The 27,939-nt window shown below is 39.2% G+C and overlaps 1 protein-coding gene across 3 annotated transcripts in view; it reads left to right on the top strand.

Annotated features, from left to right (window-relative positions):
• Positions 1–26,862, top strand: part of kif1b (kinesin family member 1B) — a 53,001-nt gene extending 26,139 nt beyond the window's left edge. Inside the window, exons 18-49 of one of the 3 annotated variants that reach the window (XM_029506911.1) lie at positions 70–149; positions 562–668; positions 967–1,050; positions 1,239–1,419; positions 1,535–1,607; positions 9,025–9,130; positions 10,249–10,397; positions 11,137–11,315; positions 11,566–11,703; positions 12,591–12,842; positions 14,479–14,597; positions 15,126–15,211; positions 15,512–15,641; positions 15,987–16,140; positions 16,404–16,494; positions 16,595–16,713; positions 16,807–16,862; positions 18,117–18,225; positions 18,710–18,776; positions 19,011–19,095; positions 19,921–20,026; positions 21,361–21,475; positions 21,563–21,696; positions 21,805–21,866; positions 21,958–22,103; positions 22,290–22,550; positions 22,649–22,720; positions 22,955–23,076; positions 23,238–23,390; positions 23,499–23,691; positions 23,793–23,911; positions 24,015–26,862. In XM_029506911.1, the coding sequence (XP_029362771.1) occupies positions 70–149; positions 562–668; positions 967–1,050; positions 1,239–1,419; positions 1,535–1,607; positions 9,025–9,130; positions 10,249–10,397; positions 11,137–11,315; positions 11,566–11,703; positions 12,591–12,842; positions 14,479–14,597; positions 15,126–15,211; positions 15,512–15,641; positions 15,987–16,140; positions 16,404–16,494; positions 16,595–16,713; positions 16,807–16,862; positions 18,117–18,225; positions 18,710–18,776; positions 19,011–19,095; positions 19,921–20,026; positions 21,361–21,475; positions 21,563–21,696; positions 21,805–21,866; positions 21,958–22,103; positions 22,290–22,550; positions 22,649–22,720; positions 22,955–23,076; positions 23,238–23,390; positions 23,499–23,691; positions 23,793–23,911; positions 24,015–24,057 (3,891 nt within the window). In that variant the 3' untranslated portion in view covers positions 24,058–26,862. Of the gene's footprint in view, positions 1–69; positions 150–561; positions 669–966; positions 1,051–1,238; positions 1,420–1,534; positions 1,608–3,797; positions 7,712–9,024; positions 9,131–10,248; positions 10,398–11,136; positions 11,316–11,565; positions 11,704–12,590; positions 12,843–14,478; positions 14,598–15,125; positions 15,212–15,511; positions 15,642–15,986; positions 16,141–16,403; positions 16,495–16,594; positions 16,714–16,806; positions 16,863–18,116; positions 18,226–18,709; positions 18,777–19,010; positions 19,096–19,920; positions 20,027–21,360; positions 21,476–21,562; positions 21,697–21,804; positions 21,867–21,957; positions 22,104–22,289; positions 22,551–22,648; positions 22,721–22,954; positions 23,077–23,237; positions 23,391–23,498; positions 23,692–23,792; positions 23,912–24,014 lie in introns of those variants that run through there. The other 2 variants (XM_029506912.1, XM_029506913.1) reach the window with 2 other exon arrangements.
• The last annotated feature ends 1,077 nt before the right edge of the window (positions 26,863–27,939 follow it).

Here is a 27,939-nt window from a genome sequence, read left to right as displayed (position 1 = left end):
TTCTGATACTGTTACGATTTCTGCACTGCTAAATGTTGATGGGAATAAACAGTTTATTGTCATTTACAGACTCCACATTTGGTTAACCTAAATGAGGATCCTCTCATGTCAGAGTGTCTGCTCTACTACATCAAAGACGGAATTACAAGGTAACCACACTTTGAATGATGACACTTGAACGCTGTAGAGCAATGGAGAGATGTAGACAAGGTTGGAATTACTCTCAGGCAGTGTCTCTGGAAAACTACTCAGTCATTTTTCCTCTTTTAATGTCAAAAAAGAGGAACCTTTACAGTCAAAGAGAACTGGCTCAAAATATGCTGCTGATCTGTGGGTTTGTTTGTTGTTGTTTTTTTTTTTTTTCAGTCTCAAGTTATACAATTATAATAATAGATGGCTGAATCACAGATGAAATGCCTGTAGAGCTTCAGAAGGGCTGCCTTCTCATAAATAATGGTTTAAAGGTTCAATTTAAATTTGGGCTGACATTTTGCCAAAATGGCTGCCAATAGAATGAAAGTGCAGAGTTCATGCTCTCAAAATGGCCTCTGACTGTTTCAGGGTGGGCCAGGCTGACGCTGAAAGACGCCAGGATATTGTTCTAAGTGGTGCTCATATCAAGGAAGAACACTGCATCTTCCGCAGTGAGAGGAATGCCAATGGAGACGGTGAGGCTCTATAATATAAATTTGCTGGCCTTTTTTCCCCTTTGGCGCATGTCAGGCTTGACCACCTGAACTTGGGACTGTGTTGATAGCAAAAAAAAAAAACCAAACAGAATTTACCCTAATTTAATTTCACTTAATGACAGATCAACAAAATACAATACATACAAACACAAAAACAAACCTGGGCAATCACTACATAATGTATACTTCATATTTGACCTTTACCATATAAAATTGAACAATGCATGATTGATTCAGAATGACTCATTGTTGACTGGCTGTTGTGTTTTTGTTTAAGTTATTGTCATGCTGGTTCCATGTGAGGGATCAGAAACCTACGTCAATGGCAAACGCGTTGAAGATGCAATTCAGCTTCGTTCAGGTACATACCTCAATTTTGTAAACAATATGTTGTTAATATCTGGGGACTGGGATAAATAAATAAATAAGATCATTTATAGCACTGGGTTTCTTTGGAATTTACAAAAGCATTTTTATTTCATATTCATTCATTCAATTTTATGCTCGAGGCATTTTTTCCTGTCATATATGTGTTCGTTTTTCTTCAAGGTAACCGTATCATTATGGGAAAGAACCATGTGTTCCGGTTCAACCACCCAGAACAGGCCAGAGCTGAGAGGGAGAAGACGCCATCTGCCGAAACCCCAGTGGAGCCAGTTGATTGGACCTTTGCTCAGAGAGAGCTTCTAGAGAAGCAGGGCATCGACATGAAGCAAGAAATGGAGAAAAGGTATGAAACCTATTTGTTTCATATGGTGTCAGTAATCTGACTTGTGTTTCTAAAGCTGCTTGGTATATCATTAGTTATGTAATGGATTTGATTATACTTTTTACTCTGTATGTAGACTCACTGAAATGGAAATCTTGTACAAGAAAGAGAAAGAAGAAGCAGACCAACTTCTGGAGCAACAGCGACTGGTGAGTTCAAATAAGCTTGTATTTAACCAAACCCACTTGGCAAACCGAATGGATTTAGTCTGGTTCCTGTAGTCTTCATGCTAGAGATTGCAGACTACGCAGTGGGTTTAGCAGAAGTTAATCATAGCTGAGATGATGAATTTTGAAGGTTAGTTACATAACAAGCAGCTTTCCTGAAGGAGTCAACTAGTTTGTGGTGTTTTGTGTGTAATTGAGTGAAATGTACTCCAGGATATCTGTCATAGGTGGAATTCCAAGTTAAAGCATGGTTTGTTGTGGTCAATTGCAACTGGAAAGCTAGTTGTTGGATTTTATAAGACAGTCTCATTTGGTCCATTTAAATCTGACTACTAATTCTTACTCTGAACCCCGACACTTTTGAGGTGTATGATTGTTTGTGTGTGTGTGTTCAAATCACACTTCTACTCTTTGTGCATGTCTGTTCTTCTTGCATGGAAGTTTTCCTGGTTTGAGACCGATGAGCTTTTGCTCGCCTCCTTCTTGAGTTGAACTGATTTTTCTCAGCAATTTGATTGAGCAAGGATTAGTGTAAAGCTTTCCCCTTTCCAAATCCCTGTTTTCCCTTCTCCTGTATCTTCTATAGTGGATCTGAATCTTGCAAAACAGCACTTTACAGCTAAAGTTAATTTACTATTAACATCGAAATTCATGTAAACTAATTGAATATTGGACAGCATTGAATATACATACTATTGTTTTATTCAGTGACGCTGCTTTTGCATGGTTCATGTTAATAGCATGTTTTCTTAACTCACTCAGTACTGGTTCTGGAATAAGTTGCGGTGTTTGATGTTGAGCTGGTCAAATCTGAAATGGCTGTTGATTTGCTTAGATTAGATTTCTACTCTAGTTTTCCTGCTCTGTTTTGTCCTGAGTTTCATCTCTTCAATGCAGTTGCTGACATGTACAATGCATTGTGATAATAAAAATTATTGCTGTAGTTTTTGATGGATAGTGACAATGTGGTTTCTCATTGACTTCTTTGGCTACCTCTCTTTGCTAGCCTTAACTGGCATCTTGTAGCACACCGAAAGCACGGTTCAACAACAGAATTATCACTGCCCACAGTTGAATCAGTGAATCACAGACCTCTTCCATACTTTACTGGTGTTTTTTATGTGCAGAGCTGCAGGTGTAGGGTTCAGATTACCAGCATCATAACATTCAATGCAGGTCAAAAATACAGTATCATACACAAGAACTGAATTATCTGTACCTACTGGTTGTGATCTGTAATGTACTTTGTCTACAAAAAATGAGAAACTGCATTTTTTTCCCGAACTAACATTTTTCTTGTAGTGGATTAACAATTACCCTTCACTTCTGCCTCTTCTCTCTCTACTGGCTTTCTGAGAAACTGCAAGAACACTGTCTTCTAACACACCGCTAATACTAAAGCCACTTAAACCTTCTGGACTAAAGGGGAAAAGCTCCAAAATCCATCTACATGCATGCCACTGTAGCATGTTTGGGATCCAGCTTTCAAATCACAAAATTTTCTATTTAAGAAGAAGAGGAATATCATAAAGCAATACAGAAGTGCTCCAATCAGCAACTATCCTCTATTGATATTTCCTTTCTAATCATGATAGACATGCTTTACCTATACTTTTAATATCAATATGCAACATTGGGAACACAATTGTTAAACATGATCTCCATTTGGGAGATGTGGAAAGGCTTGGTGTTATTGAATCTTTCCATGAACATCTATTCATTTATATCCATATCACCATTTCACTAATACCAATATGAGAAAGGCAATTTTACAAGAAAGTCAATGGAAGCCACTGTTTGTGTGTATGTTTGTTTATTTTTTTAATCTTTATTTTAAACATAGCTCTGGAAATTACACTGCATGTTACCATACATCGTGTATAAAATGGATGTATGGGAAATATTTGGATAATTATTACCATGTAATAGTCGTCTGATTAAAAAAAATCGCCAAATTTTAAACATACGTCTAAGCTCAGTCATATTATTTAGCTTGGACTTGATTCATGGCTTGAGTTCCCACGTTGCATATTTATGCATTTTTAATCATTCTTTTTCAAAAAAAAAAAAAAGACATCCTTTCATCCTCTCTTTGATTTCCCATTGTAATTTCTCCTTCTTTTTTTTTTGTTTTTGGAACCATTTGGTTTTGTCCTGTGTTGTTTTCTCAAGGATGGAGACTCTGATAGTGGGGATGACTCAGATAAGAGGTCTTGTGAAGAGAGCTGGAGACTGATCACTTCCTTGAGGGAAAAGCTACCTCCCAGCAAGCTACAAACTATAGTGAAAAAGTGTGGATTACCCAGCAGCGGGAAGAGAAGAGAGCCGGTGAAAATGTACCAGATCCCTCAGCGGCGCCGTATTACCAAGGACTCCAAGTGGGTCACCATCTCAGACCTGAAGATCCAGGCTGTCAAAGAAATCTGTTATGAAGTGGCGCTCAATGATTTTCGCCACACACGTCAGGAAATTGAAGCGCTAGCTATCGTAAAAATGAAGGAGCTTTGTGCTAGCTACAGCAAGAAGGACCCCAACGAGCGGGACTCGTGGAGGGCAGTCGCCCGGGATGTTTGGGACACTGTAGGAGTTGGTGATGAGCGCATCGAGGACGTTATAACAAACGGTACTCGAGCAGGAGGGGCTGTTATGGATGAGCTTAAAGTGCATATTGATAAACTTGAAGACATCTTGCAGGAGGTGAAGAAACAGAATAACATGAAAGATGAGGAGATCCGTGCTCTCAGGAACAAGATGGTGAAAATGGAGAAGGTCCTTCCACTCATCACCCCAGAGGGCCAAGAAAAGCCACCCGGCATAGCCACTTCCACTTGTGCAACCAGAACTCCGAGCCCTCGAGATGGAAAACCACCTGTGCCAGAAAAACCTGATGCTGAAGAGGTAGATTCACAACTAGGCCAAAGCACAGGCGATGAGTCAACCCTAAAGCGAGGCCATGTGCGCTGGATGCGTCAAGAGCAGTTACGCCTCAAAAACCTCCAACAACAAGAGATCTCCAAGCAGCTCCGCCGGCAGACCGGGCCCCATCGCTTCATACCTCCAGAGGACCGCAAGCTACGATTCCCCTTCAAAAGTAACCCTAAGCACCGGAACTCATGGAGCCCCGGTACTCATATCATAATTACAGACGAGCAGGTCATCGAGCTAAAGGTGCCCAAGGAGGCTGTAGAAGAAGAAGAGGGAGAAAGCCCGGCTGTAGAAGGAGTACAGCCCAGAGAAAAGATGGCCGCTTCAGTTATCCAAGTAACTCCACCATTGCCAAGCCCATCAATCCAGCACAGAAGCAAAGATTTGGAGCAAGGTTTGAGCCAGGGTCACAGACATAACTATAGGAACAACCTACATCTGCAACCGCACGAACGAGTCCGTAGCAACTCTTTTAATCATCGCCAGCGGCCCTCTGGCTCCATGGAGTCACTGCAGCAGTCTGAAAGCAATAGGAGGCATAGTCAGGTTTTCCATCAGCCCCGCCACATTCAGAGCCAGCCGGCACATCTCCAGCCACACCAACAACAGCCATGCCACTATAATAGTATGATGTATAGAGATGGCAGCTGCAGTGGCTTCCAGCAGTATCATCACACTGACCATGCTAACCATCCAATCCACTTTCAGGCACCTCCGCGAATGCGCAGGCAATTGTCTGCTCCTAATCTAAAAGCCAGCAGAGAGACAACTGTCTGAGTGGGACTTGTGGACTAGTTTCAAATCCCAGTAGGCAAACACATTACAGATCACAACAGCCCAGAGTCATGTGAGTCAAACAGCTAAAGCTGACTGTGACCTTTGCACTTGATCAGCGCGTTATTGGTTGATCCAAAAGTATTGTATGTATTATAAAAGACATTTTATCTTGATCATCATTATAATATATGCTGTTTTATCAGTTTGCTGCATTGTGTGCGCTATCATCACTAGTATTAGGAGAGCTGTCATAAGGAACTGAAGCCAACAAATGATGAGGGGACTGTTTTTTACCATGCCATGCTTACTCTTCTCAGTTTTCAACACGTCTCAATCATGCCTTGGTTTGCCAAAATTATCTTCATGATTGAATTTTCCAGTTTACATATTTCCCATCTTGGCATCGATTTATTAAGAATGTTTTAGCCACTACAGTATGAACACAAATAAGTGCTCAATCTTCATAAAGGCTTGTCTTTTTTTGAAGCCCAAATTAGGAATCAAAATTACCCTATATTTATTTGTGTCTGTGTACTACGTAATGAATGTTAGGGTGGGCAAATTAGTTGGGTCTGCAGTTTTGTTTTGTACCTCAAATAACAGTTACTGTCATAAATCATCATTGGCCTTGATCTGGAATCAGAAGACCAGTATTTTGGACATTTTGATAAAGTGATTATTGAATAACTTGATGCTCTAAACAATAGTGTGACTGCCTTCTAAATAGACTGAAGTTGTGGTCAAAGAAATAAATTTTTTAAAAGTGCCTTTTTATGCGTTAACTATATTGATCCTGCTTTGCATTTACATTTGGTGTTTTCCTTTTTTAATTCAATGCTCATGCACAAGGCTTCAACTAAATTTGTGAAGGAACTTAACTAACCAAAACTAACTTTTTGTTATGACATGCTGGTTTATTAATATTCTTAGTAAGCGCCTTAATTGCTTGATTCCAAACTTATTCTCTTCCTGTGCTTTAGTTTAATTTTGAATATGTAACTACCACAAACTACAGTATTTTGCACTTCCTGAAGTCACAATTAAGCTGTATAATTAGTAAGTGAATACACAAATTTAGAATGTTAAGCGCTAAGTTACTGTATTATTTTGAATACAGTTGGTAAGTAAATTCACCCCCATTTTATATAACTCTATATTTCTCTTATTCTCTTTGAACTACTAAAGACCCTATGACATGTAAAAACCACTGCCTAAATGGAGCTAACTGTTTAATAACAGTTTATTTCAAACATGTAAAACTTCAAGGGACACACTATATATTCATAAAATTATCTGTGACAGTAATATTCAGAATAGTTTTAGTCTTTTTCCTTAAGTATAGACAAGAAACCGTGAACTCAGTGTTTTTGTTGTTGTTTTTTTCTTTGTTTAATTTCTTGTTGTGGCGGGGAGGGCTCTGTCTTTTTTCCTGTAGTCTAACAATTGCATCCTGAGTTCGTTGCTCGTTGAATAAGCACAGGGTGAACAGTTTTGAATGGATGTCCTCAGTGTTGTCATGGTTCCCAAAGACTTTGCTTAAAAATGTTGGCGGGTGGACAAAGACTGGAAGTGTTCACATAATAATATTAAGGACAAATCTGTATGTGAAATGATATTTTGAGGATTTTCTTATTTTAACTGCATCAAGTGCTTACATATTCGCAAGGCCTGGGTGGATCGATCATAATAACAATGTATGAAAGCAGTCTACCTGTCAGTTTTCCTAGTAGCAAATCTGCCTTTCAATCAGTAGCTTGAAAAGGACATTCATTATTATATCAAATGGCCTTTTGTCATTTTAGAGAAACAGTGATACTCGGCAGCATTGAAGAAACTTTTGGGGACTATCAAAATGTTAGACCTGGGTTCAGAGTAATGAAATTTTCTTCTATATTTTTGAAAGTATATATTCTGCCTTACTATGCTGTAACAAAAACCAAATGATATGACATATGCAAGTTTAGTCTATCCACCCTTTGCCTCATGTCTTTATGACTATCTTTGCATGCACTAGCTTACATTTCTCTAGCTCTAATAAATGCTCTATTAAAGAATGTTATTTAGCGTATGCACTGGTGCTGATGGTTACCAGTTAAGCTGGAAAGAATACAACATTAAATGGAAATTGTACCTTATACTGTTTGTTTGAAATACACATACATGTCTGCTTGGGGTCTCAGTTCAAAGAGTGTGAGTGACGTATGTCTCCTTTTTAAATCTGCAATATCAAGTGCCTCATATGGCTGTGTACCAAGTTGTGTTACTTCCTTAATCAAGCACTTCGTGCATTCATCGGAACTGTGTCGTTCACATGTTTCAAAAAGGATTTTCTGAATCCCTGTGTTTCTGGAGATTTATTTTCAAAGTATGAATAAAATGACATGCTCAAAGTGCATTTATTCATTTTATATTTTATATATAGGCGGTATTTGTTCTTCACTCTGAGTCAATAACTTTAGGAACAGAAACAGACCCATGAATGTGTCTACTTCACATCAAGTGGACATTTGAGACACCTCTGCTCAGGTTAAAGGTACTGTGAATATTTGAATGAATGCAGCTGACCGATTGTGACTAGAAGATATTTGAAAAAGGTAACTACATTTCTTGCACTAGCAGTTGCAAAAGCCTTTTTATTAGCCATTTATTATAACTGCAGTTGTTTAATATTATATCTATTATTTATAAGTTACACAAATGCAAATAACATGGATGGGCATGAAAGGCTGTTTTCTGTTTTCCTTTTTCCGTGATCGTGATTTCAGACATAAGAGAAGTAGTTCATTCCTTATAATACAACAGCAGCTTTAGTCACATTCATTCAGTGAAGCTCGCTTGGTAGTTTGTTTGAATCAAGAGATTTCAGCTTTTAGCCTGTCAGTAGGATTTCAGCAGAGAGGAGGTTGATGACAGAGGTCTGTGAAAAAGCTCCATTGTCTTCCCAGAAGACACAGAACAAACAGGATGAGGTCATCAGGACCACAGACTGTCCTGCTCTGATGGGTATGGCGCCCCTCATCGGATTACATCGACTCAGTTTTTAGCATCGCCACTCTACTTCAAGTCCTGCAATTTTTCCGGGAATATAAACATAAGTTAAAATTCTTTTACATTGTGTACTGTATAAAGAAAAAAAAGAAATGGAGCATAAGGTGAAAGTTGGACTCAAGGTGCCCTTTACTTTAAAATATATAGAAAAAAAGAAATGATAACCTCATGACAGTTTAACTAGACTAGTATTTTCGCTATTATAAAGAATACTATTATGAACAATAGGTTCATAAAGTACAATAATATAAACATATTTGGAAAACCAAAATAGTAATTGTTTTGTGATTTATTTGGAGTGGGCTGTATGGTGTTACATTTTGGATTCTACAAAGGCTAATAAAAATATATCTGATATGCAGGCCATACACAGAGGTTCTATATACGTTTGAATCCACTTTCATTTACCATTGCACATTTTAGTGTGTTAGTGTCCAGCAGTCATTTGGATCAGTAACCAAAGTCGCTGAAGAACTAAAGCACCAGAAATAAGACTGTTTCAAATGTTTTAAAATTTCAAAATGGAGAACAAGACACAATATGGATTTTGGCATGAAATATCGTTTTCATGGCCATACGAGCTCACCTATCGTTGCAGTTGGACAGTTGTCCATGTTCTCTTTCCTCTTCCCTGTGTGTTGGTATCCAGGTTTACGAGAGCAAATTGCAAGAACTTCAGAAACAGGTGGAGACTCGTTCATTGGTCGCAGAGACGCCTGATGAGGAAGATCTGGAGGAGGAGGAAGAAGAAGAAGGTGTGTACTGTGAATTTCAGGCCTGCAGATATGTATTATATATATATATATATATATATATATATATATATATATATATATATACTGTATGCAAACTAAAGGAAAAGTGTATATATAATACATACACGTATATCTATATAGATGGATATAAATGTAAATGCACTCTGTTTTCCTCCACATTTTCTGTCTAGAGCCTAAACTACTGGGATGTGCGTATAGTACTATCTTTTTCATAATCAAATGACAAAACGTAACAATAACCTTATTCACGTAAATTAAAATGTGCTAATCTTGTCATACTAGTCACCCATATAAGTTACTCAGTCAAACTAGTTCGTAAGTAATATCTGCTCTAATTCTTTTGAAAAAAATCCACACTACTAATGTGAACCATTCTCAGTGTGAAGCCTGAAGGACCGCACAGTTATGTTTTCACCTTTTAGCTCCACAATTAAATCCTTCACAGCAAGCAGTTTTTCCCAAATAAATGGTTTCTGCTGCTGGTTTCCATTATGTATATGATCCACCACACTGAACATTTTGTCAATTTGGGCAACTAATAGATGCAGAACATTGAGTATGACCTGATTCAAAGTATTATCTTAGTGCAGCCCGACTAATCCTGGTAGTACGATGTTCGGGTGAAATAAAATGATCCTCTGCAGGAGTAGTGGTATGTTCAATAGCTGTTGATGAAGTTTAGAGCCACAGCAGGATCTAACCTTATGTTTTAAACTTGTGTGACTGTGGCTGCAGCAGAAGGAAAGACATAATGTACACATTTTGCCACAGTAAAGCTTTTCTCAAACATCCTAATGTTTTAGGTCAATAAACACATCACAGATTTACATTTTTCATCTTAGACTGTGCATGCAAGAAATAAAAAGTAATCAATGGACTTAAAGTAAAGGTGATAAAATATTCTATGATGGATTACATGCAGGGTGACATGCACTTACATAATGTAAGTTGCTGTCGATTTGTGTTTAGACTAAAACAAGCGAAACAACTGGTGTGGTCCTTTTTGGTTTTGTATGGATTTACATTGTGGGTGCAAATATCTTTTTATGTGTACGCTCATCATGTTAATGTAAAAACTTTCTCCTATCTCCCTGCAGTGCCTTGGACTCAGCATGAGTTTGAGTTGGCACAGTGGGCCTTCAGGAAGTGGAGGTACCATCAGTTCACCTCCCTCCGTGATCAGCTGTGGGGAAATGCTGTCTATCTGAAGGAGGCCAATGCCATTAGTGTGGAGCTAAAGAAGAAAGTAAGTACAATGGCATGTTTTGCTGGTTTAGCATTTTTTCACATTGGAAATAAAAAAGGGTGTGTAATTATTATATATTATTAATATATTATATATATTATGAATTATTAGAAACACACAAGGTGACGTTATGAGATACCGCGGCTCAGGTCCACAGTTCTACACACACTATTCGGTCCCTTGTGATGAAAGGGATTTAGATCACTGAACTTAAAACATAGTATATGATGTTCACAAACAAACCAATCTATAATTTAATGAGAGTTGGGTGCTGACTTATTGTCACATAGAGAAATTGCTTTGGTTACAAATAATAGCCTCCACTGCTCTGGTCCATCTTCAGGAGACAAGTGTGATTTATGTACTTGTTTAATTCTTGGAGCTACATGATTAATGCCAGAGATTGATCATCTGTCAGAGGCATTTTCAGAAATATTTCTATATATCTTTGTGTTTCTTGTGTCTGTAATTGATGTTTGGTGGTGTCAAGTGATTTAGCATTTTGCCCTCGTGGATGCAGGGCAGGGAGAGGCCACAAAATGGAGGTTGAAATTGATTTGTTTGACCTTTCAACCTTGATCTATCTGCAGTAACATAGCACCATAGCAGACACCTTGATCACAGTCATGAGTAAAGCACTGAAGACCTGACTGTTAAGTATCCTTGCAGTCTTGTTTTTAAATCCGGAATGTTTTTCAAAATGTCCCTTTTCTCTTCCTTTCCCAACTTCATTCTTCAGGTCCAGTTCCAGTTTGTCTTGCTGACCGACACACTGTACTCTCCGCTGCCCCCTGAGCTCCTGCCCCCAGAGCCTGAGAAGGAGCGGGACTCCAGACCTTTCCCCCGCACTGTTGTTGCTGTAGAGGTTCAGGACCTAAAAAATGGAGCCACCCACTACTGGTCCCTTGATAAACTCAAGTAATCACCATTACTGACCATAAACCAGTCTCAAATTTAGCTAGATTTGTTTTGCATTATTATTTATATGTGCAACAGTTCATCTTTTATATTCACTATCAGTAGACATCAGCTCGATCTGCACGTCCAACCTTTTTTCATCTTGAAAAATATAACACCGTTAATCTAACAACGTCTCTTCCTTGCAAGATGAGCTGTATATTCTCCTTCTAGCTCTCATTAACACTGAGCACACTGACGTCATTTACAGGCAGAGGCTGGACCAGATGAGAGAGATGTATGACCGTGCTGGCGAAATGGCTTCCACTCATCAAGAAGACGGTGAGGGCGGTCTGACAGGAAGTGACCCCTTCTATGACCGTTTTCACTGGTTTAAACTGGTCGGGAGGTATGTAGTACTGTAAAAGAACGTACATACTTGTATACAAAGTACTGACTGCGCATTATATCCTGTTTGAATGCTGTGGTGTGTGAGTTAGAGTTTTGAATATGTCCATGTTTCCATATGGGTTTACTCGAGCAGCTTTTGAGATCCATTCATTTAAATGGATCTACACATTTCCATTTATTTCATTTTTCATTTTCTTGATCAAATTCTGTACCACGGATTCATTTTTTGTCATTTAGTTCATGTTTTATCATATTTTGCTATCACATTTAACATATGTCTGCTGTTGCTCATGTAAATGTTTTTTCATTTTTAAATTTTGATACATTGTGATTTTATTTTTGTGTGCTTTTGTTTTCTCATGTTTTCTTTTTATTTGTCATCACATTTCAAATTGTCTTTTTGTTGTGTGTGAATATCGCTCCTTTCAAAACAAAAGCTTGTACAGACTGTATTTTGTATGTGTGAATTTTGTGGTGTTTTGTTTTCCCCCTCTTTTTCCAGCCAGCATACATTAGAAGAATTATATTTTAATCCTTTCAAAATGGCACTTAATTTTGGTATCATCTATGAACTGCTGTTACATGTAGTAGCTTCTTCTAATACCTGCTCTTTGTTCAGTGAATCCTTCTGTTACTTTTTCAATAGTTCCAAAGTAGTATTTAAAAAAAAAAATAAAAAATTGTAAATGATTTGGTTTATTGAATGATGTGCTACGAGGCTATGAAGCAGAATGCCATTTGTGCCAACAGTGATTTTAAACAAATGGGGAATATCATCTCTAAGCTACACATTATAAGTTCCAATAGCCTGTTTAACTCTTCTTTTACTGCATTGTTACCTCTCCTTGGTTCTTGCCACTCCTTCCAAACTACCGAACATCTCAGCTCCCCCATTTTCCACGGTTGTGTTAATGAGCACCTGGCTGACCGCACACCCTCGCCTACCTTTTCCACCACTGATTCCGAGATCACTGAGCTGGCAGACGAACGCCAGAGCGAGATGTCAGACCTAATTGATGATGAGGCATTTGTGGACGACACAAGCTCGGATGCCGGCACCGAGGAGGGCTCAGACATCTTCAGCGATGGACAGGACCCCTTCTATGACCGCTCCCCCTGGTTCATCCTGGTGGGAAGGTTGGTGACTGGCAGTGGCATTCAAACATCCTCTACACACAATCTGGGACAGGAGTTTGGTTGGATGGTGGATTATTTTAGTTGAATTCATTTTAATACTCATCAGTGATGAGATGTTGAAGCATTATATTGGGATACAAGACACAATTATTTCAAAGTTTATTCAATACCCATCAAATCTGAATCCTAAAAACTCAGTGAAAATACTATACATGTTGTATTAAAAATTAATTAGAGCCCTGCCGGCTGAAAAAATAATTTCACCACCAGATCATTTACTCTTATGAGCTTTTCAGAGATACTCAACTTGAATATTGAATTTAATGGGATTAGTCATACGCCTGCCTTTTATGAGTTACTCTTCTTTTTGACTCAGTTTGGAAAAAAAAATGAAAAGAAGCCACCATCCATTTCTCCACCTCCTCCCAGTGTGATATCTCATCCCCCGCCACCACCAGAGCGCTGACTGTATTAACTCCCATCTGTGTGTGAAGTTACATGAATATGCTGTGTCTAAGCTGTCTGTCTTTTTATGTTGTTGTTTTTTTATCCTTTTGTTTAATTTATTACGTTGTAGTTAATTCATTGTTTTATAACCTTGTTTGAGTTAACATTGGGCTTGGGATATTTTGTCAGTATTAACTCATTATCTTCTTATCTTCTTTAGTTGTATTAGTTTTAAATCAGCAGACAATAATGCGCTGCAGCAGCATTTGAAATCACAGCACATTGTGTATCAAGGCTGGAGCCTCAGTGCTATAAAAAAAAAAAAAAAAAATCGTAGCTTAGTCATAAACACTGTGTACTACTCAAAATAAGCATAGAGATCAATACAGGCTTGGAGCCAGCCAGACTCTGCAACAGTTGTCGCTGAGAAACCTGCGTCATCATGACATCAGAGATTTTACTCCCCCGCCTTGGCCTTGAGTCTCCCAGTACAGGGAAAGAAGGAAGGATGGAGGGAGGGGTGGTAGAGACAGAGTAGGTCACCAGGGAGGCAGCAGGACAAATCAAGTCACACAAAACAGAATGCCAGCGAGTGAGAGACAAACAACATTTTCAAACGACACGGTAAAACACACTTTTAAAGAGTTAAACACTGCGTCTGAGGTGATCTGTCATCAACCTTGTCACACAATTGAAAAGAGGATAGTGTAAGCTGCTGCTGATTTCAGTGCCCTGAAGCATGCTATGATTTTATTTTAAATTTTCTTTGTTTAAATTTTTTATTTGTTTATTTAATTATTTTTATTTATTTTTATTTTTTTTTTTTGGCTTGGCCTTTAACGTAATTGTCACTAATATTTTACAGTTTGTTATTGTAGTCATTAATATATGTGGAAATATTTGTGCACATTATAATATCTGTATTGGAAAGGCATAGTTGTCAGTCTGTAGATATTGCAGAGCCAACTGAAAACATATTGCTTGCATATTGAAATATTGCTTCGGATGATTTTCGCTATTCCGAAATCTCTTTTTCCTTAAATGATTTAAAGGGAATAGATAACATGGAAGGAATAAAATAAAAATCAAATAGTCGTAAAGACAATGACAATGTTTCCTGAATGCATCAGTCATTCCACTTTGCACCAGAATCCGGTTTCACGTTTCTGCCCTCGCTTTTTCCTCTCAGAGCTTTTGTGTACCTGAGCAACCTGCTGTACCCTGTACCACTGGTTCACCGCGTTGCCATAGTAACAGAGAAGGGCGCGGTGCGTGGTTTCCTGCGTGTGGGGGTCCAGGCTATAGCTGGTGAGTAATTAATGAGATCCTCTAATGAGGGAGACTGTTGGAATATGTGGTTTTATCCTGCTCATCACTAATCTGTGTGTCATGATGCTTTGATGACATTTATGTGTTGCGTGGCATTAAGCTTTAAAAGGCAAGTTCTTGTGAAGGAGCCTGTTTATCTTAGTGATTTTTCAAACCCTCAATGTTTTGGAGCAGTTAAAAAGTGTAATAATTGCCACTTATTGTGTATCATTTCTATGTATTTGTACTAAATAATGTCGCTTTTGATTGCTATTAGTCTTTTTTTTAATTCTTATACTAAACAACTCCCTCCAAATAACGGGATAAATATGTGCTCCTGATTTTAATTTCATAGCAGTGTGAAAACATTCTGAAGGGCCCTTCAAGCAACCAATCTGGTGGCAAAGAGAAAGCTCCTGAGTGTAATCAAATTCAGATTCGCTTTGATGAGTTAAAGTCAGACGTGTCTGTGATAGACGATGATAAAAGAATTTTTTTTTTTTTTTTTTTTTCCCCCCCCGTTTGTAGCCGACGAAGAGGCTCCAGACTACGGGTCCGGAGTTAGACAGTCAGGAACTGCCAAGATTTCCTTTGATGACGAGTACTTCAAAAAGGTAAACCCTGAGTAAGATGACAGGACTGTGAAACTTAAGAAAATGCCTTTCCTTGGTGCATGTGTGTATAAATTTAAAGGAAAAGCAGAGAATGTTGTGTTTTCTACTGTTTGTTAATTTCTGATGTATATAAAAGCCAATTTAAGAAATATTTAATATAGTTTTTTTGCAGAGTATTGGCACAAATAATGCATAAATACACTCACACAGGTAGAACTCAATTTCTCTTTACCAGCTATATGCTGTCTTTTTTCCTGTCCTTCTGTCTTATCCACCATCTATTTCTTTTTGTCCAAACAGAATGACTTTCAGTCTACGGTTATGACACGCTCTGGCTTATCCCTGGAAGAGCTGCGCATTGTGGAGGGTCAGGGTCAGAGCTCAGAGGTCATCACACCCTCAGAGGAGCTCAACAGAATCAATGACATGGGTATGGCTGTGAGACTTTCACCTCACTACTCGTAAATTTCAACCTCTCGGGCCCATTGGGAAATGCACTTGGCAGATGGTCCTGATGAATGTTTAGTTATGGAAATGAGATGGATGCAGTTACTCTTGCTTTGTGAAGGAATGTGTACAAAGGCAGTCTGGGGAGTGCACAGCAGAATCTGCTTTACATATCACAAAGTTGATCATGTGTTGAGCGGTGTGATTGTGTTGCACAGAGCCTAAAAAAATAAACATGTGTAGCTTAAAGGCATAGTCTCCAGGTGCTGTCGCAGTCATTCTCAGTGAATCACCACACAATTCCTCCTTGCCCTTCCCCCTTTTTCAGACCTCCAGCTGGGTAACATTGCAGAGACCAAACTGGGTCAAGGTGACAATCTTGCCGGCCAGCTGGAGGTGGGCAGCATTTTTACCTTCCGGGTTACAGTGCTTCAGGCCAGCGGCATCCTGCCTGAATATGCTGACATCTTCTGCCAATTCAAGTGAGTTTAAAATACTTTATTGATGTGAATCTTAATATAAAATCTTTATATCGCTATGTGCTCCATGTGATATCCTATATCAAGAGTCTATAATAATAATCTAATTATATCATAAATGTATTAATGATTAATGATCAAATCAGATTCATATGAAATGCTGTGTATTGTAAATTAACTTCCAGACTTTTTGAGGGAAAACCACAATCAAGTTAACTGATAAATTTCCCGTTGGCACACATTTCTTTGTTTATGTGTCTGATCAGTTTCCTGCATCGTCACGATGAGGCGTTTTCCACTGAACCTCTGAAGAACACAGGCAAAGGAGCTCCTCTGGGCTTTTACCACGTCCAAAATGTGAGTGCACACATACACACATGCACACACAACAACTGAACCTTTACAACTTTATGTTAATTATTTTTGGCATTACTGTGTTTTTGCACCATTTGAGCAGATTTCAGTGGAGGTCACAGAGTCCTTTGTTGAGTACATCAAGACCAAGCCCATTGTGTTTGAAGTGTTTGGTCATTACCAACAACACCCGCTGCACCTTCATGGTCAGGACCTGATCAGGTAAAGACACTGCACTGCTGGTTCTTATGTAAATATTCTTTTGATTATAAGAGAGTTTCTGTGTTTTAAAAATATTTTGTTTTGTCTGCACAGTCCTCCAACACCTTCAAGGAAGTACTATCCTATTCCCATGCCTCTATCTAAACCAGGTGACACACTAAATTCACTCAATATGTCCAAACAGTAATGTCGTCTGCACTTAAACCATCTGTGTATTGCTTTTCCTGTTTGGTATGGATATATAAGCATGCTTCATATTTGCTTCCACTTTTCTTTCATGTCTTGCTTCCTTTGGATTTTTTGCTCCTAATTCATCATTCTCCCACCATCCACAATCCTCTTAACCAACTCCATCCTCGCTCTTCCACATTTTGACACCATCTTCCCATATTTTTTACCATTCGTACAATGTTGTACATTGCAAACCCAGACCATACCCGTAAGATAGAGTTGGTCCGTTACTTGATGAGCGGCTATGTGAATGGCAAGGTGCTGGACACGCTGTCCGAGCACGCCAACGCCTTAGCCTCCTCTGCTGTGGCCAGTCTGGATGAAGAGGCTGAACAGCTCTCTCACTTCCCCTTCCTCCCAGTACCCAGCGACACTGTGCTAATTGTGCCCAGGCACCATGGTTGGTACCGTGGACAGTGTAGTAGTTTACTGAGCAGGCATTAGATGCACTTGGGTTGTTGTGATTAGACTAGTTCTGTGCTGTGCTTTGCTCTTGTGCTGCTCTGTGCCTGCAGGCGGTAGCATGATAAAGCTCTGCAGTGATTATGTCGTGCTGCACCTTGCTGCTGGTCTATTTAGGTCCTGTCATTCATTCCAAGGCTCCCCTGTCACTTAGAAACTAGCAGGAGAGGACACCTGGAGGTAAATCAGCTGCATATGCTGACTCTTAAACCAAATAAAATGAGTACTTATCATAATTGTAGAAGATCACTGACACAGCCTTCACAGCATAAATCAGACTCCAGAGGCTTAAGCTTTTATAGGTTCAGTCAAATTACAGCAGTTTCATGTGGAATAATGCTCATTCCAGCCATATTGAACATACAGCAGTGCGCCTCAGAGATTAGTCTGAAACATGAATATAAGCCTCATGTGTTAGACAGCAGAGTGCTGTCAATGATAGCGTAATCTGTGATTTAGCTCAACTGTAGGTTTTTCAGTTTACTGTTTTCATTGTTCCCGAGTCTCTTCTTTCAGTGCATTTTAGAAGTAGCACCTTGTTAGATATTGGCATTGCATGTGTTTCTACCAAAGGCTCACTATCCTTCCTCCATTTTTCAATCCAATTTACTTTATCTATACATTTCAACTATATTATTTTTATTTCATCACTCTGAAATGCAGGTAATTTCCAGTTCATAATGTTGAGCCTATGTCTTTTTGTATTTCAGTTCCTGCCACCAAGTTAAACACCATCACCAAGTCCAACCTGGGTCAGTGTGTCAGCAAGTACGATCTGCTAGTCTGGTTTGAGATCAGCGAGCTTGAGCCCACTGGAGAGTGAGTGTTTTCACCTGCACGTTATGGTCACATCTAACAATTATTTACAATTTCATTCTGAATATATACATGATGCAAGACAATGTGAGGTCTCAGAGTCAACATCCCACAATTTAATCAAAGGAAACACGTATATAAGAAATAGCATGTAAGAAACACAAAGATGAAGATGGGTCTGTGTGTGCATTTAAACAGCAGATAATCCTCCTTTATTCAGTCACAGCTAGTAAAATAAAATCTCTGTAAAACTATTCCCAAGATGAAAGAGCCTTATAGTGCATAGCTGCTATAAACATGGACACAAACACAGTGAAAACCTAACAGCTTAATAAAGAAATACATTTGCTCAAGCTCAAGTAGAATATAAATCAGAGGTATTTTTAAGCTTTTTTTTAATATGATTTGTCAGAGTTGACGGTCATAAAATCCTCATAAAGAGTACATGAGATATGTTGGTTGAAGTTTGGCCTCACTTTATCCTCAGGTATATCCCAGCTGTGGTGGATCACAGTGGAGGACTGCCCTGCCATGGCACCTACCTACTACACCAGGTACAGGAGAGTACACTTTTACCACCAGACTTATTTACAGTAGTCAGCATTCCTCCAAAGCCAGTTTTGCATTATGCACACATTCTGATCTGATCTTTCTGCTTTCAAAATCATCATGCACCTTTCTTTTATACCAGTGAATGATGTTTCTTCTATGTGTGTCATCATTTAGCGGCTTAAATTTGTTCAACTCATGTCAACTCTAATCCCAAGCTCCTTTTATCTTTGCTGCAGGGAATTCAGCGGAGGATCACAGTGACTCTCATCCATGAGAAGGGAAGTGAACTCCACTGGAAGGACGTCCGCGAGCTGGTCGTGGGTGAGCAGTCTTCCCACAGGGATTACTCCTTCTACCTTTCACCAAAGGAACAAAAGAATGCCCTGCTGCATGTCATTCCTTTACTCGCTTTCATTACATTTCCTGCCTCTCTCCTGTAGCGCTATCAAATATTAGCAAAAGAACTATCATTACAATCATCCAGTGAGTTACAGGCAGTGAACAGCACGCTGGCCTCCCCTCATTCCTGCTCTCATACAGGCATTACAACATATCTCAGACACCTGTGGGGCATATATCATAACCTCCTTACAGGTTACCTTACATGGCTGACGGCAAGTTGAGAGTGGACAGAAACAAACACAGGGCAACTCCAGCATTGGTGGCTCAGACTCGAAACAGCTGGTGTATTTTTTTTTTTTTTTTTACATCTCTTTATTGTTTTTTCAAGAGAAAGGCAAATAAATTGACAAAGTGAGCAAGACATAAAGAGTAAAGGGAAACAGACACATAAACCAAAACAAAACAAAGACGCAGCCTCATTTTCTTCCAAGTAATTGTCATTCAACCAGAGAATGTCCACACATTGATTTATTCTTCAATGAGCAGGAAATAATTCAACTGATCCAAGACCTTCCCCTAAAAACAAATTATCTGAGATGGACCAAATAATATTTCACATTTTAAGCATGAAGCTGCTGACATTATTCAGAAAACATCATGAGGGAGCAGCCATCTGTTCGGAGTCTTCCTGCAGGACACGGAGACAATATGGCTGTTAATGGACAAACCATCTTTTAAAGGACTGAAGTCATTTGAGCCTGTGTGATGACAATTTGTCTCCTGTTCTGCTCTCTGTCTCACCAGGTCGTATCAGGAACAAAGCGGAAGTGGATGATAGTGCTGCTGATGCAGTCCTTTCGCTGAACATCATTTCTGCCAAGAACATAAAGTCATCCCACAATTCCAACAGGTACTGAGAAAATCTTACTATCTGACTTAATGAACAGCATTCATTCAAGTGGGAAGTCTGCGGACAATTATTCTCATCTCAGGCCTCCTGAAATGGGTGAGAATTAACTATTAACAAATCTACAACCGAGAAATTGGCTCATTCCTGTGAATGAATTATTTGGACATTCTGGAACTGACATTTTTTTTCAAAGCTGTTGCAGTGAAGAAACAGTATAATAATACTTTTAGACTTATATAAATTGACTTTTCTTAATATTTGCTGAAGGTGCGTTGGAATCATTGCATGACCGTTTCCATTTTCACTGCTGTTGATTTGCTCCATTGTCTGTTGCCTGACTGTTTGTGCTTCTCTCTTTCTTTCTTTTTTTCCTGTGCACTCTCTCTTTCCTCCTGCTGCGGCCGGACTCTTGATTGTGCTCAGGCTTTCTATTGATAAAGATATTGATAGGTACCAGGGAACATAGGGTTCTTTCTTAAAAAGAGCGTTATGCTTCTCTTTAGTCCCTTAGAGTCATAGAATTAATAGTTTGTGTTTTTTTTGTCAGCACCCTGCATTAGGTCTGCCTTTATTTCCATTGATTAACGACTTAATTAGTTTCTGATAAACCAAATCCCTTTTTAAAATTTTCTTGGACTAGTAAAGGCAATCCTGAATGCAGCTGCTACTTGTATTTTGTGATTTTGTGACTCTCACTCCAACACAAACCAAAGTGGTATGTTGATATTCTGTGATTCCAAATGAGTGTGTTCTCTCCGCTGTTATTCACTGCATGAGTCTTAACTTACTAACACCAACAAAGGCCAGTGAGGCACCAACAGGGTAGTTCTGGCTCTCAGTCTGTAGGTTAGAGTGCCTCCTGCTGCCTCAGACAGGAACAGTGTTACACCCTGAAACTGCAGCCACAGGCATCAGCGAACAAGGCAGACAGATGCAGATCATTTGAAAATGGGCCATTTGACACAAACTATTGTGTTTTGATCCATTTATATATTTGTAAATTACCCTGATAGCCCAGATGCTCTAAGGTTTATCACTTCAATCACAGCTTAAACAGTACGTGCCGGGCATACTGTTTAGATAATATTATGCATGCAGCCGTTCTGCCATGTGCTAGCAGACACAGCTCACTACAACCTTGGCACATTCCTCTCTACTAGAATCCTGGGAGTCCTGCTCATGGTCTGTCTGCTGTCAAGTTCCCACCTCACTGTAGCTCATTACTGCTGTTGCTGTATCCACAAAGATCCTACACTGAAACTGTGTATAACGTATAAAATGTTTTTATTCTGTTATTTTGTTGATAGCTATTTTATGTTGATTTTTCCCATCAGGACTTTTTACCGTTTCGAGGCGGTATGGGACAGCTCCCTGCACAATTCCCTTCTGCTGAACAGAGTTACTCCTTATGGAGAAAAGATTTACATGACCCTTTCTGCGTATCTGGAGGTCTGTCCCTGTTCTATATTCCTCTATATTCTATAGCTTTCTGAGTGTGCGTGTGATGTGTGCACTAACTGTGTCATTTCTTCATAGCTTGACCATTGCATCCAGCCTGCTATTATTACCAAAGACATCTGCATGGTCTTCTACTCCCGAGATGCAAAGATCTCCCCTCCGCGCTCCCTGAGGAACCTCTTTGGGAGTGGTTACTCTAAAACTCCTGACTGGTAAGTCTGCATGTGGCCATGTTGTGACCATTTCTATACAAAATAAACAGCTCTGGCATGCTTCATCCGAACGCACAGACAACTTGAATCTTCTCCTCTCCTACATAGCAACCGAGTCACCGGCATCTACGAGCTGAGCTTGTGCAAGATGTCTGACACTGGAAGTCCAGGTAAGCATGCTCAATAAAAGTTTCAAGACTCCCTCTGGAATATTCTCATGGCTGAGAACTTTGTCTTATTAAGGGCTTCTGTCTTGAGCAGGAATGCAGCGGAGGAGGAGGAAGGTTCTGGACACATCAGTGGCTTATGTGCGGGGTGAGGAAAACTTGGCCGGCTGGAGGCCCAGAGGAGACAGTCTGATCCTGGAGCATCAATGGGAGCTGGAGAAAATGGAGCAGCTGCATGAGGTGGGCTCCTACAAAATAAAATAATAATAATTTACCTTCGTGCTTGATTTGCTCTCACAGAGCCTTCTTCCCTTTATCTCCCCTTCCTGATCACCAGTGTCATATTCTGATGAAAAAAAATGTTCTTTTGAAAATCTTCTTATCATGGAAATTAAATTTTTACCTAAACCTCGGTCGTTTACTCAGGTGGAGAAGACCCGTCACCTCCTACTACTGAGGGAGAAGCTGGTAGAGGCACCACCTGTGGGAACAGCTCACACCAATAAATCCCTGAGTGAGTCGCTGTCTCCAAGCATGAGCTCTGGGACCCTGTCCACCTCCACCTCCATCTCCTCACAGATCTCCAGCACCACCTTTGAAAGCGCCATCACACCCAGCGAAAGCAGCGGCTACGACTCCACCGACATTGAGAGCCTGGTAGATCGTGAGAAGGAGCTGGCCACTAAGGTGACAGCACATTTTCTACCATAAGATCTGATTATTATTATTATTATTATTCACTGCCTAGCCATGAACTGTCCCGCCTCATCTTTGTCATGCTGCAGTGCCTGCGCCTCATGACACACACCTTCAACAGTGAATACAACCAGGTGGTCAACAGTATCAGTGACTGCAAGGTGAGAAATTACAGAAAGAAATTTGAAATACTAGACACTTACTAAAAACATACTTTTCCTTTTTATTTGGTTAGCTCAATCCAGTTACAGTAAGGACAAGTGACTACTTTACAATATCTCAATAGAAAGTGTCAGACTGTAGCTTTAAAAGTAGTTTTAAAGCCGTGTGGATCAGTTCTCATAATCCTTCAGTCTTTGCCTTGGAAACTTAATTTCTGACTAATTTTCCTCCAGCTGTCTGACATCTCACCCATTGGACGGGATCCATCGGTGACGAGCTTCAGCAGTGCCACCCTCACTCCCTCCTCCACCTGCCCTTCTCTATCAGAGTCCCGCTGTGGCTCCGTAGAGCAGAAGTAAAATTTAAATTTAATTCAGTTTCATGTTTTGTTTATTTTTTTGTTTGTTTTTTTTTTTCTTTCCCAGCATCAGTTTCTGTGAAAAATGTTTCAGTGGTTTTAAATTGAAGTGATCTGTTTGTCAGCGTGATGTTAACCCGATGTACTTTGTTCCTAAGGACTCCAGAGAACAGCTCCCGTGCCTCCAGTCCCTCCTGCTCAGATTATGAAAACTTCCCAATGGTTCCCACCGTGGAAACTTCTTACTTAGCAAGAGCTAGAAAGAATGAATTCCTGAACTTGGTGCCCGATATTGAAGAAATGAGGCCAGGGTGAATCAAATTAATTCTTCCTCACAATAACTACTAACATGTAAAAAAAAATAAAAAATCCAATTCTAACAATTTCAAACAAAACTCTGTTTTTATGCTCCTTCCCAGATCTGTTGTGTCAAAGAAGGGTTTCCTAAGCTTCATGGAACCTCGCTCCAACTCATGGGTGAAACACTTTGTGGTTGTGCGCCGACCCTACGTCTTCATCTACAACAGTGATAAGGACCCGGTGGAGCGGGGCGTGCTCAACCTTTCAACAGCACAGGTGGAATACAGCGAAGACCAGCAGGCCATGCTCAAGGTAGTTTAATCCAAATCAAATCAGGTTTATTCATGAAAAGCTTTTATTTTCCATTAGCAATCAAAGTCTTCTTAAAACAATCTTTATTTTTAATTTGTTAGACTCCCAATACATTTGCGGTATGTACGAAACATCGAGGAATCCTGCTGCAGGCGAACAACGAGAAAGACATGAACGATTGGCTGTACGCCTTTAATCCTCTGCTAGCAGGAACGATAAGGTAAACAGTCATTTCTCTTCGGCTCCCCTTCCTAAAAAGAAGCTCTGCAACATCCAGAAGATATGTTCTGATCTCAGCGTGACATCTCCTGTTGCTCCCACAGATCTAAGCTGGCGAGGAGGCGCAGCGGTGTAGTGAAGACCTGAGTGAGTGGAGCAGCACACAGGAAACCACAGCTTCCATTCTTCCTGCAAAGCCTTTGAACATACCAAGTGTTAACACTTATTAATCATTGTGATTCTTAACAGTTTTCTCTTGTAAGTAGACTTGTGGCTTAAGTCTCCTTTCATGCGACTAAAAGTTTCAGTTCCAGACAAATTTGCCTCCCCTCTCCCTCCCACAGCCCTCTGACCTTCTGCCAGCCCAGCTTTTGTCCTCTCTAGTTCTCGCCCCCACCTCCTCCTCAGCTTATTGTGTTTTTGTTTTTATGACAATGTTTGGGTCTGATTCTGTTCTGCTTTGTTGTCATTCCCTAACTCCCTAACTAGTAGCATGTTGTAATAGTCTACTTGTGTGTGCACGATTCTTCAGAAACTGTTCTTTCTGGCCACTAACTTTCAGTTTGCCAATCATCTGTAAAAATTGTCCTTATCAGTGTTACTTGTCTCCCAAGAAGAGTTTTAGTTCCTTAAAAATTTGTTATTATTATTATTTTATTTTATTTTTATTTTTAATATGCCCGCATGATAACTGCAGCAGTCCTCAGGAGAAGACCAGGTTTGCTTACTCAAAAAATAAAAAAAATAAAAAATAAAAAATCTATAAATAAATTTAAATCAAACAGCTTAAGTTTAAACCAATGTATGTCCAAATGACATACCAGTTTACGCTCTGCTCCAGAAAGCAGGGATACCACAAGAACTTTTGCTGCTAATGGATTAAGACATTTTCCTTCTCTTGAAGAGATCCACATCAGGCTTCTTCCTACAGTAGACTCTAGCTCCCCCGTGCTGCCTCTGAAACAGCCTTTAGAATCAAAATGTCAAAAAATCTGTTTAGTTCCCAACTCAGCGAGAAACCACAGGATTTCCACCGTCATCCATTTTAGATTTAGATCCCACTTCTCAGCCCGTGTACATACACCAACCCCCAACTCCCCTTAGTAGTGCCGTAAGTCAGTGAATGATTACTTACAATCATGCATTTGTGTCAACATCAAAAACACTCACTCCAAGAAGAACCATGCAAAAATATATGATCAGTCCAACTCTCAGTAGAGAAAACAGACACTGGATTGTTCAAGCAGGAGTCAATTTCTGTCTCTGTTCCTTTGCTCTTTCATCCCAATAAAAAAAAGCTAGTTTTAAGGAGATGAGGATTAAGAGAAGGAGGAGGGGAATATCATTTGTAAATACAGTTTGTTCTGGGATCAGTGTGGTATTTAACTCATTGATGACATTCCTCTGAGCTCCTCGAACGCTTAGCTGTTTTTCTTACACTTGAGACTCAGAGAGACTCAACATTTGCTAATAATTTATTTAAGCATCACAAACATGCAATACTGAAGACACAACATGGTAAAACAGAGACTGAAGGTACAGAGTTAGCCGCTGAAGCTGCGAGCTCAGACGAGGACACGGTTGATCCCATGACTCCCCTCAAAGTCACAACAGTGTTGGGTGAGACTTCTCTAAAGGGAAGGGCTCAGTGGTCAGAAGCACCGCAGCCGTAAATTATATCATTACCACATGTTACCATTTTCTACGTGGGCTATTGAATTTAATCCTTTTAACTCATCCAACCTTCACTGGTTTGACATTGTGTGTTTTTTCTTTATGTAACAATTAGAATTGTTGATTTTTATTTTTATTTATTTTGTTTTATTTTTTATTTTTTGCTTTGAATCATTCCACAGTGGCATTTTTTATGAAATCTAACTGAGGGCATTCGTTTCTTGATTTATAATCAGCTGTATTGGTGTTATACCTAATTTTGCACGTTAACACGTATCTATAGCAAGACAAGGGGCAGATCACACATGTTGAGTCCAGGTTTATTTCTGAGTGTCAGGAATGCTAAGAAGAGCACATATCAAGGTTACACTGGATAGCTGTTTTCCAAAGGGTTTATTTAGTAGACTGAGAGAAAGGGAAGTGGTGTTAAAGGGAAGACATATACTCAAATTTTATATTTCTGATATTATTTCTGAAAATATTTGCTCTACACATCAGAAAGTTTGCAGTACATGACATTTAAAATTTTTGGTGCCTCTGTTTCTATAAATAGTGGAACGGTGGTAGATACAGAAGGGCCCGAACAAACTCTGGCCAGCCAACCAGCAGTGTGCCCTCTGTGTCGTTTGGAAGGAAGAGTAAGGGAGGATGTGTTGGAGCAGAGGCACCAACTGCCTGTAGAATTGGACTTATTGGCGACAAATCTTCATCACAGAAAACATTCAGAAGTCCAATTAAATATTCCGAACAAGACTGTCCTCAGGTCAGCCAGCCTGCTGGTCGGACAAAAAGGAAACTCAAAAACTAAATAGTTTGACAAAAAATTATTGCCTGTAAAGGACAAAACAGATGTGTGTGTGTGTGTGTGTATATATATATTGGATTCAAAAAGGCTCTAAGTGTTATGTACCCTACATGAACCTCAGCACATTCAGTATCTGTGGAAAACATACCGGCACAGATTATGAATGCATGTTGGAGCAAACATTTTCACTTCAGTGACTAATTTGCAGAGGTATATTATTTTGGGATGGTGTATTTATTGTTTGCAATGTATATATTAGTTTGCAGCTCTTTGCACATATTAATAAAAGGTTCAACTAACGGATTAAATAAAGTCTGAGCGGTTTAGTTGTTCTGCTCAGAATGAACCAAATGATGGTGTGGCAGCCTCTTTCAGTCTGATCTGGGAGAGAGTTGAATGTACTATGAGTGACAGTGAGAGGTGTGTGTTTTTCCATCATCCAAAAAAAAAAAAAAGCTCTAAAGTGTGACCCAGTGCACCTTTTCAGGGTAGGTGAGTTAAGTTAGTGCTTCCTCTTTATTAGGAAGCATTTTGAGTAAAAGTCTGCTTTTGATTTGAAGAATATTTCCTCACTACTCATGCTAGCCAGCCATCTGAATTCTAACAAAATAAAGGTGGTTTTTAACTCATTTTATTTTTTCTAATATCAGGGAATATAATACAAAGTAGCTAGTGAAATCTAAAATGACAGTATACTATTGTTTGTCCTGGTGTCTTTATTGACCTCACCTTTTTTTTTCCATTGATGCCTTTCAAACTTAACTAGCCATGATATTTTCCATCTTCCCCTGTGACAATTAATATCTGTTACTGCATTCCCTTTGGATTTGTTTGACACAAGGAAAAAAAATTAAAAACCATGACATTAATACTGTACATTATTTGTCAGCCTGGTTTCATTTTCATACTCATTTTGTAAATATCTGTGTTGTATGGAGCTTGAATTAAAATGTAAATATGTTTACTGTATTTGTAATAATTATAATCCATTCGCTGTATAGCATAGATGTGTCATGCAGATATCCTAATTCTGTGTATGGTAATCTTGCACCATTGAACTGTTTAGTGAATGAGGCAACAATAAAAGTGCAAATTGTGCATTAGCAGAACAAGTGTTGCCTGCTTGTTTACTCCTTGGCGCATTTTCACTCTCGCCCTCCTGAGTTAACACATTCTCTCCATCATGATGCTAAATTTGTTTGTCAGGAAAAATTAGGTAGATTCGTGGATTACTGTTTGTTTTCATTAGTAAATGATGTTTGTAGTGAAGTAGCTACATGAGGAATGAGGAAATAAAATACTATCAGTCAAAACTATGAGATATTAAATAATTTTCACTGGCTGGCTCATAGTTTTCACTTCAATTAGTCTAACTCTTATTATTGCTCAATTTGAGTAATTATTTCATAATTATGACCCATTATTTGGGGAGTTTACATTGTCCTCATTGGACATTTTGTACATTCTATGAATTGTATCCCTTAATGACTTAAAATTTGCATTCATGTTCAGAAATTGGCTTCCAATGTGAGACTGTGACTTCAGGCTAT

The sequence above is a fragment of the Echeneis naucrates genome, chromosome 7 (assembly GCF_900963305.1).
Source record: "Echeneis naucrates chromosome 7, fEcheNa1.1, whole genome shotgun sequence".
Taxonomy (NCBI): domain Eukaryota; kingdom Metazoa; phylum Chordata; class Actinopteri; order Carangiformes; family Echeneidae; genus Echeneis; species Echeneis naucrates.
Note: the sequence above shows the minus strand (reverse complement) of the source record. Positions and strands in the feature narration are given on the sequence as shown.